This window comes from Marmota flaviventris, chromosome X, assembly GCF_047511675.1.
Source record: "Marmota flaviventris isolate mMarFla1 chromosome X, mMarFla1.hap1, whole genome shotgun sequence".
Taxonomy (NCBI): domain Eukaryota; kingdom Metazoa; phylum Chordata; class Mammalia; order Rodentia; family Sciuridae; genus Marmota; species Marmota flaviventris.
Genome location: NC_092518.1, coordinates 8,243,235 through 8,257,662, shown reverse-complemented (window position 1 = coordinate 8,257,662; position 14,428 = coordinate 8,243,235). Strand labels below are relative to the sequence as shown.

At 39.2% G+C, this 14,428-nt stretch overlaps 1 protein-coding gene across 3 annotated transcripts; it reads right to left on the bottom strand.

Moving 5' to 3' along the window:
• Positions 1 to 1,450: 1,450 nt before the first annotated feature.
• On the bottom strand, positions 1,451 to 14,208 carry Tceanc (transcription elongation factor A N-terminal and central domain containing). 3 transcript variants are annotated; one of them, XM_027946533.2, is made up of 4 exons: positions 14,146 to 14,208; positions 12,112 to 12,224; positions 11,588 to 11,714; positions 1,451 to 5,650 (listed from the first exon to the last, which is right to left on the bottom strand). In XM_027946533.2, exon 4 carries the CDS (start codon positions 5,640 to 5,642, stop codon positions 4,584 to 4,586), a length of 1,059 nt encoding a protein of 352 aa, XP_027802334.1. In that variant the 5' UTR covers positions 5,643 to 5,650; positions 11,588 to 11,714; positions 12,112 to 12,224; positions 14,146 to 14,208; the 3' UTR covers positions 1,451 to 4,583. The 3 variants fall into 3 exon arrangements, with proteins under 3 accessions (XP_027802334.1, XP_071462553.1, XP_071462554.1); XM_071606452.1 differs by lacking the exon at positions 14,146 to 14,208 and adding an exon at positions 12,849 to 12,920; XM_071606453.1 differs by lacking the exons at positions 11,588 to 11,714; positions 12,112 to 12,224; positions 14,146 to 14,208 and adding an exon at positions 9,015 to 9,101.
• Positions 14,209 to 14,428: the final 220 nt, after the last annotated feature.

Below are 14,428 nucleotides of genomic sequence, written 5' to 3'. Positions count from 1 at the left end.
AATTTAGTGAATTATGATACTTTTCAGGTAACTTAAAAGCAGCTGCTGGGGAGCTATCTATTTCTATGTTTACATACTTTTAAAAAGTCAATATATTCCAAAAATAACAAATGAAGTTTTTGAATGAATGATATCTTGCTTCTTAATTCTTTCTCTGACTTTTCCATGGCTGGTTTAGATTTTTTAAGAAATATGTCATCACATGAAAAAGATTAATGACTGCTTGGAACCTATTCCTATTCATTTCTCATTGACATTTTGAAAGAAAGCAGGAATACATCCAACAAATTATTTTAATCCTATTTTTGACTGTCCATCCCGTAGGGCACTTACGATAATTTAATAAAGAATGCAAGATTGCTTGGCTAGTTTGTTAGAATTGTTATTCCTAGGTCATATAGATAGAATAGCTCTGTGTTTTTACAGAAAATGGTATTTCAAATTACAATTTTATATTCTTCAAATTCACAAAAATATAAATTATGTAAATGTCCCTTAAAAAGCTACATATTCTCAGCTGGGTCCAGTGGCGCATACCTGTAATCTCACTGGCTCAGGAGATTGAGGCAGGAGGATTGGGAGTTCAAAAGCTGGCCCAGCAAATTAGTGAGCCCTAAACAACTCAGTGAGACCCTGTCTCTAAATAAAACATAAAATAGGGCTGGGGATGTGGCTCAGTGGTGGAGTGTCCTTGAGTTCAATCCCTGGTAGCCCCGCCCCCAAGTGCTACATATTCTCACTGGCATGGTGGCATACACTTGTAATCTCAGTGGCTCAGTAGGCTGAGTGAGGCAGGAGGATTGCAAGTTTAAGGCTCAGCAATTTAGCAAAACCCCAACTCAAAAAATATAAAAGGGCTGGGGATGTAACTCGGTGGTTGAGCACCCCTGGGTTCAATCCCTAGTACCACACACACAAAGCTACATGTTCTCAAGTTTTAAAATTTAGGTATTTTAACAGTCACTCACTTTGCAGAAAACCAGAAAAACTGCACGGACACTACAAAGAGGTTCAAGGTTTCCTGTGTCAGGAGAGCTGGCACCTGAGAGAATAAAGTGCAATTGTTACTGCACAGTATTTCTGACAATGTTTAGTAACATCTTGGGAAACCTAATTTTAAATAATAATGCAAATGGGATTATGTGAGGCTGTCATCAGTTCTTCCATCTGATTATGGGGCTTTTTGAAAGCAAGAAGGTGATTTCTATAATCTAAGTACTTACAGTAAGTACTTCTGAGAGCTAAAAAATACTTATTTTAGTAAAATATTTTGCATTTACTGAAGTTATAAATAACAAAGCAATCTAAACTGAGAGATGGAAGGCCCAGCCCTTGCAAAGGCAGTGGAGCCCTGCCAGCTGCAGGCTTCCTGCCTAGCATTTAGAAATGGTAATAGGGAATGAAAGGAGCCTCTCATCACAGGAAGTGCTCAGGGAAGAGACAGAGCCGCCATTGTATCCAACTCTTTATTTTAAAAAAGTAACACGGACAAAGGACAAGGGAGAGCGATGAGAGGAAAAAACCATCAAAAAACCTCCTACATTCAGGTATAACAACTGATGGTTAGGCCTATGTCTGGCAACTAGGGTACAGGATATACTTGTGTCATGCCGAGTTTCCACAGTTATGTGTTTATTATTATGGTTCATAGGTAGGGGATTTTCAAATGGGGGTTTTTATGAAATACCCATTTACAAAATTGCCAAGGGCTTTGTTAACTCTAAGGATGTAGGGAGACCAGTCTTTTCTGTACTTTTATTTGAAGCCAGTTATATGATATGTGGACCACTGCAAATGGTGTTCCTACATCCATCCTTACTTCCCTTCCCATTTAACATAGCAACTGCAGTGATCTTTCCCAAAGGGCACTTGAATCTCATCACTACAAACTTCATATGTTCAGTGACTGCCCATCATGATTTAAAACAAAACCCAAAGTCCTTATCATGGCCTAACAAGGGACCTCATGAATTCTGTGGCCTCTCTGACTTTCTCATCCTTCTTCCTCTTGCTTACTGCACCTCAGCTGCTGTGAACTAGTGCTGTCCTTTGACTATATCGGGCACCATCCTATCTTGGGGCCTTTGCACTTGCTGTTCCTATAAGCATGATTTTGAATTAGAGTCTTTACCTCACTAGGAATATTAAACAAAACTCTTTCTTTTTAGGAGATAAGACATGGTATGTGAAAAAATTATTATCCATACTTAGAAAATGTGAGGCTGTTTCATTGGCCAAAAGAAAAAAAAGCCCATATTACTATTTTGCTCTCTCTAGTTGCAAAACTCACTGACAAAGTTGATACGAAATGAGGAAGACTGCAAAATTTTTACGTCAAAGAGTCAGGGATTTTCCATTTCAAGTGATTTTATTTGTCTGCTAGTTTGTAAAATTCCAACATAAATAAAAACCACACACACACAAAACCAAAACACCAACACTGACTTGAACTAATCAAACTTGGTTTTCATGTGCTGTGTGTGCTCTTTCATAACCACTGAAGAATTTTTAAGATCATTCCAAGTCATATGAAACCACACTTTGTGAAACTCTTAAGTTTTAGATGACTTTGCAAGTTACTGTTTAGAGGACTGACATGTTGTATCGCAGTAAGCAGCCCCAAGAAGCCACAGAGAGAAAAGATATCAAAATAAAATCCATACTTGATGGCCTCAAGCTGATGTCTTCAAAAACATTTGAAAACACAAATGTATTTTAGTTTTATGCACCTTTTGGGAAAACTGCAGTAAGGAGGTAAATTGTACATACAGAGAGGCCTTCAGACTTCAGCAATGGAATAATGGAGAGTTAAGAGAAAAGAACTGGTGATAAAGTGAAAATATGTACATCTGTAGACAACCTGGAAGTAACCTTTGTAAAACTATAAAAACAATAACATACTATGATTTTTAAAGACAAATATCAGTTATAATCACATAGGCTTGTGTTTAAACAATTATACAAATTAGTCAAGCACTGATCGCAAAGGCCTTAAAGAAGTAATTTCTTCTTCAATTTAGTAAAATAAATTTAGATAAATAAATACTGGTAGATTTGAAGGTTGAAGCAATGGACTCCCTCTGGCAGATTAATGCCATTTTTACTGAAGCAGAATTTGGGCTTTAGACCTAACACACCTGCCTTTGAGAACATGAAGATCCCTAATATCAGAAACTAAATGTCAAAGAGTTTATGGAGAATTTGTGCAAAGAAAAGAATAAATAGCTTCTTCAACTAAGCAAGAGGACTCTAAACCAAATTCCAATCACAGGATGATTTATAGGGTAATTTTCAAGGCCCAAGGGAGAACCGTGAAATGAGAAAAGAAAGAGGAAAAGAATGAAGCCCTAGTCAGCCAAGGTTAGCACCTAAAGACACTATTCACTTAGCCCCCATCGACAGGAACACATTTCTCAGACTGTGGATTGAGCTCACCTCAGACTGTGGATTTCCTTTTTCCTTTTCTTTCTCTCTCTCTTTTTTTAAAAAATTTCAGAAATGCCCTAAATAGGCCAGAAGTCATCCCACTTATGAGTTTATTTCATGTGATCCTTCTCAGCATGCAGTGTACCTTGGGAAAATTATTTGTCCTTTGCTGCCCTGGTTCACATTATAAATTAATTTACAAACAAAGAATTGTGCTAGAAACAATATTCACAAAAAGCCCTTATGCTTGTTCACATACAAAAATATCCATCAGACAAGATTTGGAAGATAAGAATCTAGGACCAACTGGGTGTGGTGGTGCACACTTGTAATTCCAGTGGCTTGGGAGACTGAGGCAGAAGGACTGCAAGTTTGAGGCCAGCCTCAGCAATTAAAAATAAAAATAAAAACAAAAAGGGTTGGGGATATGGCTCAGTGGTTAAGTGCCCCTAAGTTTAATCCCCTGTTTGTGTGTGTGTGTGTATAAATCTAGAATCAGCGTGAACTGAGATATTTATAGTCGTTTAGCCTGGGCAAGTCACTGCAGCTCTGTGGACCTGTTTCCTCATCTGTAAAGTCTCCAGAAGAACACTCATTTATTACAACTATAAAGAGGATCAAACAAGAGCCTTTTTGTGAATAGTTCTTAATTCTGACTGCATCTTAAAATAACTTGAAGAATGACAGAAGCAATGTTGAAACCAGTGTCCTATCCCATAGGTTCAGACTGAATTGTTCTAGGCTGGGTCTGAGTATTAGTGGGATTCAGAGCTCCCCCAGGAGATTCTAATATGCAGCCACTGCTGAGAACCACAGGCCTATTGCTAAGGCAACACTTCTCAAGGTTCCTGAGGACCCTGCAAAAATAAGTCTGCATTTCTGACAGGCTTCTAGGTTATGCAGACCTGCTCTTAATCCCAGTCTGAATACAGTAAGGTACTAAATAGCCACGAAGTACAAAGCAATAGTCATCCACTCTCTCTCCCTAAAAGATGACTTTTAGTGATGGTGGCATGTGCTTCAGCAAATAACTTTTCCTCCTTCTTAGTACTGTTTTAAGAATGCTATGCACAAGATTTTAAAAAGAGCACGAAAGGGCTATACAAATAAAAGGTATCCCTTGGGATATCTGTTGTTAAGGAAACATTCATTTATAATTACAAGCACACCCACTTGTTATGATACCACTGCTCCCCACATTCATTACAAATTACGTAGGTCATCATTTGTTCATCTGGGTTTGAATTCCTCACCCAACTTGGAAGAAAAAGTGTTCCTCTGGTAATTACAGTAACCTTGCAATTGTATTTCTCACAGCGCCTGCATTTTATTTTATTTGTCTGTGTGCCATCGATCACTTGGGGAAGGTAATGTTCCTGGATACAAGATTTCGTGTAGGAAGCTCTCAACTGCTTCAGTTCCTTGCTTGCCATCTCCATGACGGTCATTCCAGCAAATTCTTTTGCAGACATAGTTCCAGAGAGCAAGTTTTGTTGTAAGTGAGAGTTTCTGGGATTCTTCAAATTGGCCACTTTGCTTCTAATACAAGCTTTATATTTTTTGATGTTCCTTGAATAAAGGGTAAAAATGTGCTCTTCAATTTCTCTTGCCAAGTTTTGCCACAAATCAGCTTTTGGCTGCTCTGTGGAAGAACTAGTTAAAGCTGCAAGAAGAAGTTCTGTGCATTTAGTTCTCAAGGACATTGTAGAATCCTGCAACTCACTTGATCTCTTGCCAGCGGACTCAGGGTCACTGCTCCCCGAATGCTCTTCTTTAGGTTCCATCTGAATAGTGCTATTTTCAGTCACCACCATGTCAGTGTGGTTTGCAACATCTTGGGAGGATAGCAGGGGATTAGAACTGCAGGCGCCCAGGATTTCATCCTGACTTAGGTCATGAGAAAGTCCTGCATTTTCTCCTTTATTACTACCTGAAGGGAATAATTTAGGGCTGTCCCTTGGTTTCAAATGAGTATCCTTATAAAGAGCTTTCCACTTTAACAGCAAACACTTAGCTTTCTTTCTCAAAGCCATGGAGGGGCAGTTTTTGAGGACTCTGTACACAGCTCTGACCACATCTGTCTCCTGGAGATGCTCCTTAGTCACATAAATCATTTCTAGTTCAGTAAGGTGGTTGCCAAGATCCTCAAAATTTCTTTTCGACATCAGTTGCTCAATAAGGGAAGCTCTGGCAGCTGTCTGGTTTTTGTCAGACATATTTGCAGCTGCAAAGAAAAAAAAGAGGTTTCAGTTTCTTAAGCTTGCCTTTGCTAGTCGAAACTCCTGGACAGTGAAATTGTACTTTCTGCCAGTTATGTATGCAATGTTTTCTGAAGGAATAATGTAATATAAATGGCTGTGACATTTTAGAAAATGGAATCTGCAACGTGGAATGGTTTAGTTTCCAGAGTTTTAATCTCAGTAGTTGACGGGAAAAAAATGGCATGGAAGCATTTCAGTGTAACATTAAAAATGGATCGCTAGAGGATCTGCTGTAACCTTTTCCACCTCCAATCATACTAATCAATATCTTTTTATTAAAATAAAGATTAGTCAATTCATTTGGGTAGAATTTGATGATTGTGTTGGGGAAGACATCACACCATGTCAGCATCAACATGGTAATGCTAAGCAACGATGAACCATTTTTTCCCTCATATTCAGCAATATAACTGAAATACTTGTTTATTTTATCTTTTTTAATATTTATTTTTTTTAGTTCTAGGTGGACACAATATCTTTATTTTACTTTTATGTGGTGCTGAGGATTGAACCCAGTGCCTCATGCATACCAGGCAAGCACTCTACCACTGAGCCACAACCCCAGCCCCTGACTTTATATTCTTTAAAGTGATACTACTTTTCTGAATATAAAAGAATAAGAAACAAACAAAAGTGGGATGCTAATATCTTGAGCAACCTAAAGAAACCATGAGATAGTGCAGGTTGGGAGGCGGCCAGAACTAGATCTGGTGGACACCAAAAATCAACAGATAGCAGTATTGATATCTGAGTCTTTTGAACAACAGGGTAGTGATTCAGATGATTTATGACTTTGGACTAACTAGTCCCCACCAAATTTGATCTCATTAACTTTTTTTTTTTTTTGCATTGGGATTGAACCCAGGGGCACTCAACCATTGAGCCATGCCCTTTTTATTTATTTGAGACAGGGTCTCGCTAACTTGCTCAGGGCTTTGCTGAGTTGCTGAGGCTGGCTTTGAACTCATGATTCTCCCGTCTCAGCCTCCTGAATCACTAGGATTACAGGCATGTGCCACTGTGCCTGGCTGGTCTCATTAACTTTTTTTAAAAATTTTTTTTAGTTGTAGTTGGACACAATACCTTTATTTTATTTATTTATTTTTATGTGGTGCTGAGGATCGAACCCAGAGCTCGCATGTGCTAGGTGAGTGCTCTACCACTGAGCCACAACCCCAGCCCCTCATTAACTTTTAAAAAAAACTTTTAAAATATAAAAAGTTGCTACATGATTATGTCTGTGTGAACCTTGTCCTGGGCAGGCAAATGTTCACTGTATCTAAGTAGTCTATTTTCCCCTCCACATAACATACATTACCTTGTTTACAAAAAAACCTCAGATCTATATTTTTTCCATCTGGTTTAAATGTGAGCACTAGCATTTTGATGGCAGGGACCTTTTCTTTTCAAAAGTCCATGGACTTGATTTTACATTAATCAATTATCACTGAACAAACACAGGATAAGAACACGGAAGTGATTCCAGAAAGAATTCATGCAATCTTTCTAGAAACCATCTGATAAGTACCCTTTCAGTCAGTAATTCTACTTCTATATTTTTCCCCTAAATAGGAGAATGTTTAAAAATGTACAGGACATGATGACACAATAACGTAACCATTTAAAATCATACTTATAGAGAATACTTAACAACATGGGGAAATAGTCATATAATATTAGGTGAAAAAAATCAGGATGTATAACTAAATAGACAAATGATTAAACACTGAGGTACATTATGATCCAGCAGATCTACCCAAGAGAAATGAAAATGTCCATGCACACAAAAATTGTATCAAAATGGTCACAACAGCATTATTCATAATAATGAATAAGTATTAAAGATGGGAAAACCCTAAATGCCCATCAACTCATGCATGAATAAATAAAATGCAGTACATCCATATTACAGAATTTTTTAGTCATAAAAAGCATTAAAGCACAGATTCATGCTACAATATGAAATCAACCTTGAGGACATTAGGCTAAGTGATAGAAGCCAGACCAAAAATCCACATATTAATTTATATGAAATGTCCAAAATAAGCAAATCTAGAGAGACATAAAATAGATTAGCTAGGTGGGACTGGGGCAGAAGGGTAGTCGAGTAAAAGAGAAAGGGGAGTGGTTGCTAATGGGCAATGGGTTTTCCCTGCAGGGTGGGTAGCAAAAATCTTCTAAAGTTGACTGTGGCAATGGTTTCTATAACTGAATATACCAAGAAGCACTGAGCTATATACACTTTCATTAGGTGAACAATACAGTATATGAATTATACCTAAATAAATCTGTTATCAAAAAATAGTCAGATCTAAATTTTATGTAAAAATTACATATAAAAAGAAAGAAAAGGGATACACAAAATTTTAAAGAGTGACATTTTGTGAGTGGTCAGATTTTAGGTGATTTTCATGCATTTATTCTTTTCTGTATCTTCTGTGATAAGCATGTGTTGTTTTCATAATCAGAAAAGTTCCTACTCTAGTATTATTTCACAATAACCTATATACATGTAAGATATATACCTACTGAAAAATGACATGGGAAGTCAATCAGTCAACTTCCATCTTTCTTTAAGTAGGAGAAGATTATCTCTTAAAAGTGGTTGTATTGGCTGGGCATGGTGGTAGCACATGCCTGTAATCCTAGGGACTCAGGAGGCTGAGGCAGAAGGATCACAAGTTCAAGGCCAACCTCAGCAACTTAATGAGACCCTAAACAACTCAGTGAGACCCTGTCTCAAAATAAAAAATAAAAGTGGCTGCATCATCTGTGGCTTTGCATTCAGATGAGGGCTCACAGTTTCCTCAGAAGTTGATCACTGAATTGTAAACAGTTCTATATTCCCTTAAGCTTTGTCCCCCAATATGAAGAGGTAAGTTTCCACTGGTGTTTCCCAACTCACAGATGACCCAAAGTCTGAATCTTGCCAATTTTACCACAAGAGAGAGAGCAGCAAGGTAGAAAACCTGGGCACTGGGTCTTTTTTGTTGTTGTTCTCATTGGTGTTTTTTTTTTTTTTTGTGGTCCTGGGGGTTGAACCCATGGCCTTGTGCATGCAAGGCAAGCACCAACTGACCAACTGAGCTAAATCCCCAGCTGTTGTTATTCCTTAGAGTCAGTTTAAGTCACTCAGTGGGCCATCAATTTAGGATCTTAAAACAATTTTCCTAATTACTTAGAACTAGTACTCAAAGACAATTCTTTTTTCCTTTAAAAAAAAAAATCAACTTTTCAAGACTGAAACCAGTAACAGAGATCTTCCTAAGAATCAAAGGCTCAATAAACAGAGAATAGGTATAGCACAGAGAAATAGCAAATACACACCCTCAATTGCTGAACACTTCTCTTGGCTTGTGTGCTTTAGATCTTGAGGAAGTCAAGCAGTTGAGTCACAGTAGTAAGGCTTCAAGCTGCTCAACACACCTGAACCCTGCCCCACTTGTTAGAAAGTTCCTTCACAAAGAGAAATATCCATTCTGCTTGTATTCTCAGCACACTTCTAGATTTTCCAGATGTTCAGAAAGGTGGCTAGTAAGAAAGAGACAGGCCTACGTTGCCCACAAGGTGAGCAATATTTGACTCAGATCAGAGTTCCCAAAGGGGAATTTCACCACAATCAGGATTTCAGTGGTATGAAAGCGGTTTCAGCTTTGCCAGCAAAATGTTTTTACCACTTGTATAAATCCACAAAAGTTAATGCATTCGTGTGTATAAAACCAAACAATTCTCTGCTCTTCATTTCAGTCCTTTTGTTTGCTACTATGAACATGAGTGTACAACTATCTCTTCAACTCCCTGCTTTTGATTCTTTTGAGTATGTGGTTTCCTTCCATACTATGCTGTCAATTCTTTCAGTACAGAGACCATCTCTTTAGGCTCAGCATCTAACACATAATAAATTTTGTTGAGTGAACTAAGTAGAAATAAAATGGACACATACCTTACTTTATTTTTTTATGGAAACTCAAGTTGTGTGCCCCATTGCTTTCCATATTATGAAGTCCTGGGGCAATAAATGCTTTAACCCATGTGATTGTCTCATAGGGAGAATAGAAAGTTTGACAGCATTGAAATGCTATTAAAAATACAAAGGTGAGCCATGCCTACTTGTGCACAACTGTATCCTAATGTATCCTAAGGTTAAGGCAGAAGGATCACCAGTTTGAGGCCAGTCTTGGCAATTTAGCAAGGCCCTGTCTCAAATTAAAAAATTTAAAAGATCTGGGGATGTAGCTTAGGGTACTGTACCCCTGGATTAAATCCCAATTCCTGGTTCCATCAAAAACAAAAATAGGGAGAATAATGGGAAAACAGTATGGGAGTTTCTTTTTAAAAATTTTTTTAGTTGTAGATGGACACAAATCTTCATTTTTATTTATTTATTTTCATGTGGTGTGGGGGATTGAACCCAGGGCCTCACACATGCAAGGCAAGCGCTATACCACTGAGTTACAGCCCCAGCACCAGTATGGGAGTTTCTTTAAAAATTAAAAACAGGCCAGGTGCAGTGTCATACACCTATAATCCCAGTGATTCGAGAGGCTAAGGCAGGAGGATTGCACATTCAAGAACATCTTCAGAAACTTAGTGAGGCCCTGCCTCAAAATAAAACATAAAAATGAGCTGGGTTTGTGGCTCAGTGGTTAAACACCCCTGGATTTAATCTCCAGTACAAAAAAAAATTAAAACAGAATTGCCATATGCTCCAGCAATTCCACTTCTGGGCACATACTCAAAAGAATCAAAAGCAGGGAGTTGAAGAGATAGTTGTACACTCATGTTCATAGTAGCAAACAAAAGGACTGAAATGAAGAGCAGAGAATTGTTTGGTTTTATACACACGAATGCATTAACTTCTGTAGATTTATATAAGTGGTAAAAACATTTTGCTGGCAAAGCAAACAACTACTTTCATACCACTGAAACCCTGATTGTGGTCAAATTCCCCTTTGGGAACTCTGACCTGAGTCAAATATTGGTCACCTTGTGGGCAATGTAGGCCTGTCCTCTTACTAGTCACCTTTCTGAACATCTGGAAAATCTAGAAGTGTGCGGAGACAAGACATTGACAAGAAACTGGCCAATTATGTGTAGTGAGTCCATAAGGACAGATACAGGCCACTAGAAGCAACACAGAAGGATGGATACCAAACTCCATTTGGGTTCTCTATCATCTGGACAGATGCAATTTACTCTTGATTCATGGCACTTTGTTAGAGGGATCATCCTCTAGTACAGAACTCAGAAAGATATTCCTTCATTTTCCTGTTTACAGCTCTCCAGAGGTTCTCCTCTGCTCTCAAGATGTCACCCAACATACTTAAGGGCAAGATGATGAAAAGAGACACTCCGGGCCTCCCTCTTGACTACTCTCAAACCAGAGATGGGTACTGCCCATTTCACAGCTATGGGCCCTGGCTCCAGCAGCTCCCTGAGCCTGGCCTCTTTCTTACCACAAGTGGTTCTCAGCCCTGATTGTATATTAGAATCATATGGGGAAATTAAACAATGAAAACTAAAACAATGCCAGGGCCTTAACCCAGACAGAATGAATTAGAGTCTCTGAGCTTAGGGCCTAGATATTTATTTGTTCAGTTCTCCAGCTGGTTTTAATTTAAACCATACACAGACACAACCTCATTCCTTCCCCTACATCATTCCCCTCCCCCCACCAACAGCAGTAGGACTGCCATTAACCCCAAAGATAGCTGCTCCTGGACCAATGCACAGTACCTCTCTGACTTCAGATTTTGCTAGATGAGTCCTATTAAATCAGAAAATACTGAAAACACTACTGTGTACAAATCACCTGAGAACATTTACCAACTACAACAGGTGATTATAATGTTGTAAGCGTTATGATGTACACAATGCTTGATATTCACTTCCTCACTTACCTTTTAACAGAAGACAATGTACATTTACTGAGCAATTCTATGTGCCATGCAAATTCATGTCATCTCAATCCGCACAATAAGCCTGATATTCAAATACAGTTTATCTCCATCTTGCAAGTGAGAAAACCTGTTAAAACATCAAATAATTGCAGTGTTTTTTCATAGTGATTACTACATTTAAAAAACCATTTTTCTGTCTGCCTTCCCCACAAGACCATAAGAACTAGATCTGTTTTATTTACCTATAAACACCTGCCCAGTGCTTACTATTACTCGAGAAATATTTTGTTTTGTTAAACAAGTGAAAAGCAAGCATCCAGGATGCCCTCTCTCTTCTCTGCTTGTAAGCTTCATTTCTTTTCACTGCAAACCAACTTGCTTGTACTCACTGTACCTAAGCCCAGTGCTCCTCAGCTTCTTCCCTGGGAGACAAATGCCATCTCAATTCTAGTTCAAAAATCATTCAAGAAATTCTAATTTAAAAACAAAAACAACAACAAAGAGTGGAGCATGTTGGCACACACCTGTAATCCCAATGACTCAGAAGGGAAAGGCAGGAGGATTGCAAGTTTGAGGCCAGCCTCAGCAATTTAGCTGGGGATGTAGCTCAGTGGCAAAGCACCCCTGGGTTCAATCCCTAGTAAAAAAAGGAAAGAAAGAAAAAAATCCACACAAGCACAAAGCAACAACAAAACAAAACCCCCAAAGAAACCATTGTAAGCTAATCAAATGGGTCTGAGAAGCAAGTCTTTTGGATTTGGAGGGTCAAAAAAGTATAGTTGCCAGAAGTGAGGGGTGTTGAGCAAGATGACTAAGTTTCTTGGTCATCTTGTGTCTCGGTTTCTTCATCTACAAAAGGGGGAAATCCAATATTCTAAGATTAATATGAGAATTAAATTAGATGGTTTTTATAAAGTGCTTAGAATTATGCCTGTGGGTCTACAATTAAAAGTTTTATATCTACCATACCATGTATTGTTCCAGAGCAAAAGTCAGACACATATTTTATATTCTGCAGGCCTTACACTGTGTAGACTCCTCAACTCTACTACTCTTGTAGCAGGAAGAGTTGACACAGAAATACACATATGCATGGGCATGACTTGGTTCTGATATGACTTGTTTACAAAAGTAGGCAGATTGGATTTAGCCACAGGCCCTAGTCTGTTAACTCCTTTCTAGAGAAGTGCTGTCCCATAAAAATATAATTCAAGCCACAAATATAATTTAAAATTTTCTAGCTGCATGAAGTGACCCATACCTATAATTCCAGTGACTCAGGAGGCTAAGGCAGGGGGACTGCAAGTTGAAGCCTCTGCAACTTAGCAAGACCCTGTCTCAAAATAAAAAAAAAAAGGTCTGGGGCTAGACATGGGGGTTTATGCGTGTAATTCCAGCAGCTTGGGAGGCTGAGGCAGGAGCACAGCAGGTTCCAAGCCAGCCTCAGTGAGTTAACAAGGCTGTAAGCAACCTAGTGAGACCCTGTCTCAAACCAACCAACCAACAAACAAAAAAGGATGGCTGGGGATGTAGCTCAGTAGTTGAGCGCCCCCTGGATTCAATTCTGAATATCAAATTAAACAAATTTTTAAATAAAATTAGGTGAAATCAATTATAATACATTTTATTTAGCCCAATGTATAGAAAATATTTTCTTTCTTTTTCTGTTCTTTTAAAATGTGGTGCTGGGGATTGAACCAGGAACTGAGTTACACTCTCAACTACCCCAATATTTTCCAATATATAGATATAAACAAATTGGGGTACTTTAATTAAAAAGAATTCCCCCAAATTTGCCATTTTAAACTTACAGTACACCTCAATTCTGACTCATCACTGCAAGTTCTCAAGCCTTATCTTAACTAGTATCTACCTATTGGACAGCCAATTCTAGAACATATGCTAATATGAATAATGCTTACATATACACCTGCGCCTCTAGCTTCTGAATACACACCCCAAATAATTTTTTATGGTGCCAGCAAGAATGGGCCCTAAATATTTGTTGAGTGAATGCATATAAAAGCTTGTAAATATTAATATTACATATGGGCAAGGTGCCCATATCTACACTAAAATTGCCTAAACCCTGAGAAGTACCAGATGAAAGCTCACAATGAAAATTTCCGAGAGCTGGTAACAATCAACAGTAACTTAGATCTGGTTAAGTTTTCAGATTTTTTTTTTCAGACCTAAAGAGAAAATTTAACTTTCTAGCCCTAAACCCATATACAACTCTCCAGCTTCAAGAGGAGCCCCTCCCTCAACCGAAGGAAAACGATACCAAATGTTGGCAGGGGTGTTGCATTTTCTGAACAGCCAACGCGACGCTACACTAGGACTCTTTTCCATAATGAAAATTTCTAATAAAGGAGTAACGAGGGGGAAGGGACCAGTCCAAGAACCAGGGTGGGTGGGGTCGAGCACTCAAGCATAGCCTGCAGCTAAACATCCCAAAGTGAATGGCCTGACAGTCGGCACAAGAGCAGACGCGGCCCCGAAGGTTCCGCCCACCCGGGCGACCTCAGCTGGAGGGGAGGGTGCAGGACAGGGCCTACCCAGCCTGAGGCGCACCGGAGAGCATCCGCGAGCATGGCGGCATTTCGCTGGAAAAGGCTCGCCCTGCTGAAGGGCAGACGCGGGGGCGTTCCCGAAGCGTAGGCCAGTGAAAAGCGCAGGCGCAGCCCCGGAGTCCTCAGCGCTTCCGCGTCCAGAGAGAACATCCGGTTCCCAGGACTGTATGACAGAAGCTCAACCAATCTAAGTCCACGGACCGGAGAACGCGGGCGTGGGACCTAGCGCGTGCGTGCTGGGGAAATGGCGCCTGCGCGGAGCGGTTTG

Bases quoted from the DNA above. Each gene is read 5' to 3' on its own strand.
- Tceanc (XM_027946533.2), bottom strand. From the start codon at position 5,642: ATGTCTGACAAAAACCAGACAGCTGCCAGAGCTTCCCTTATTGAGCAA.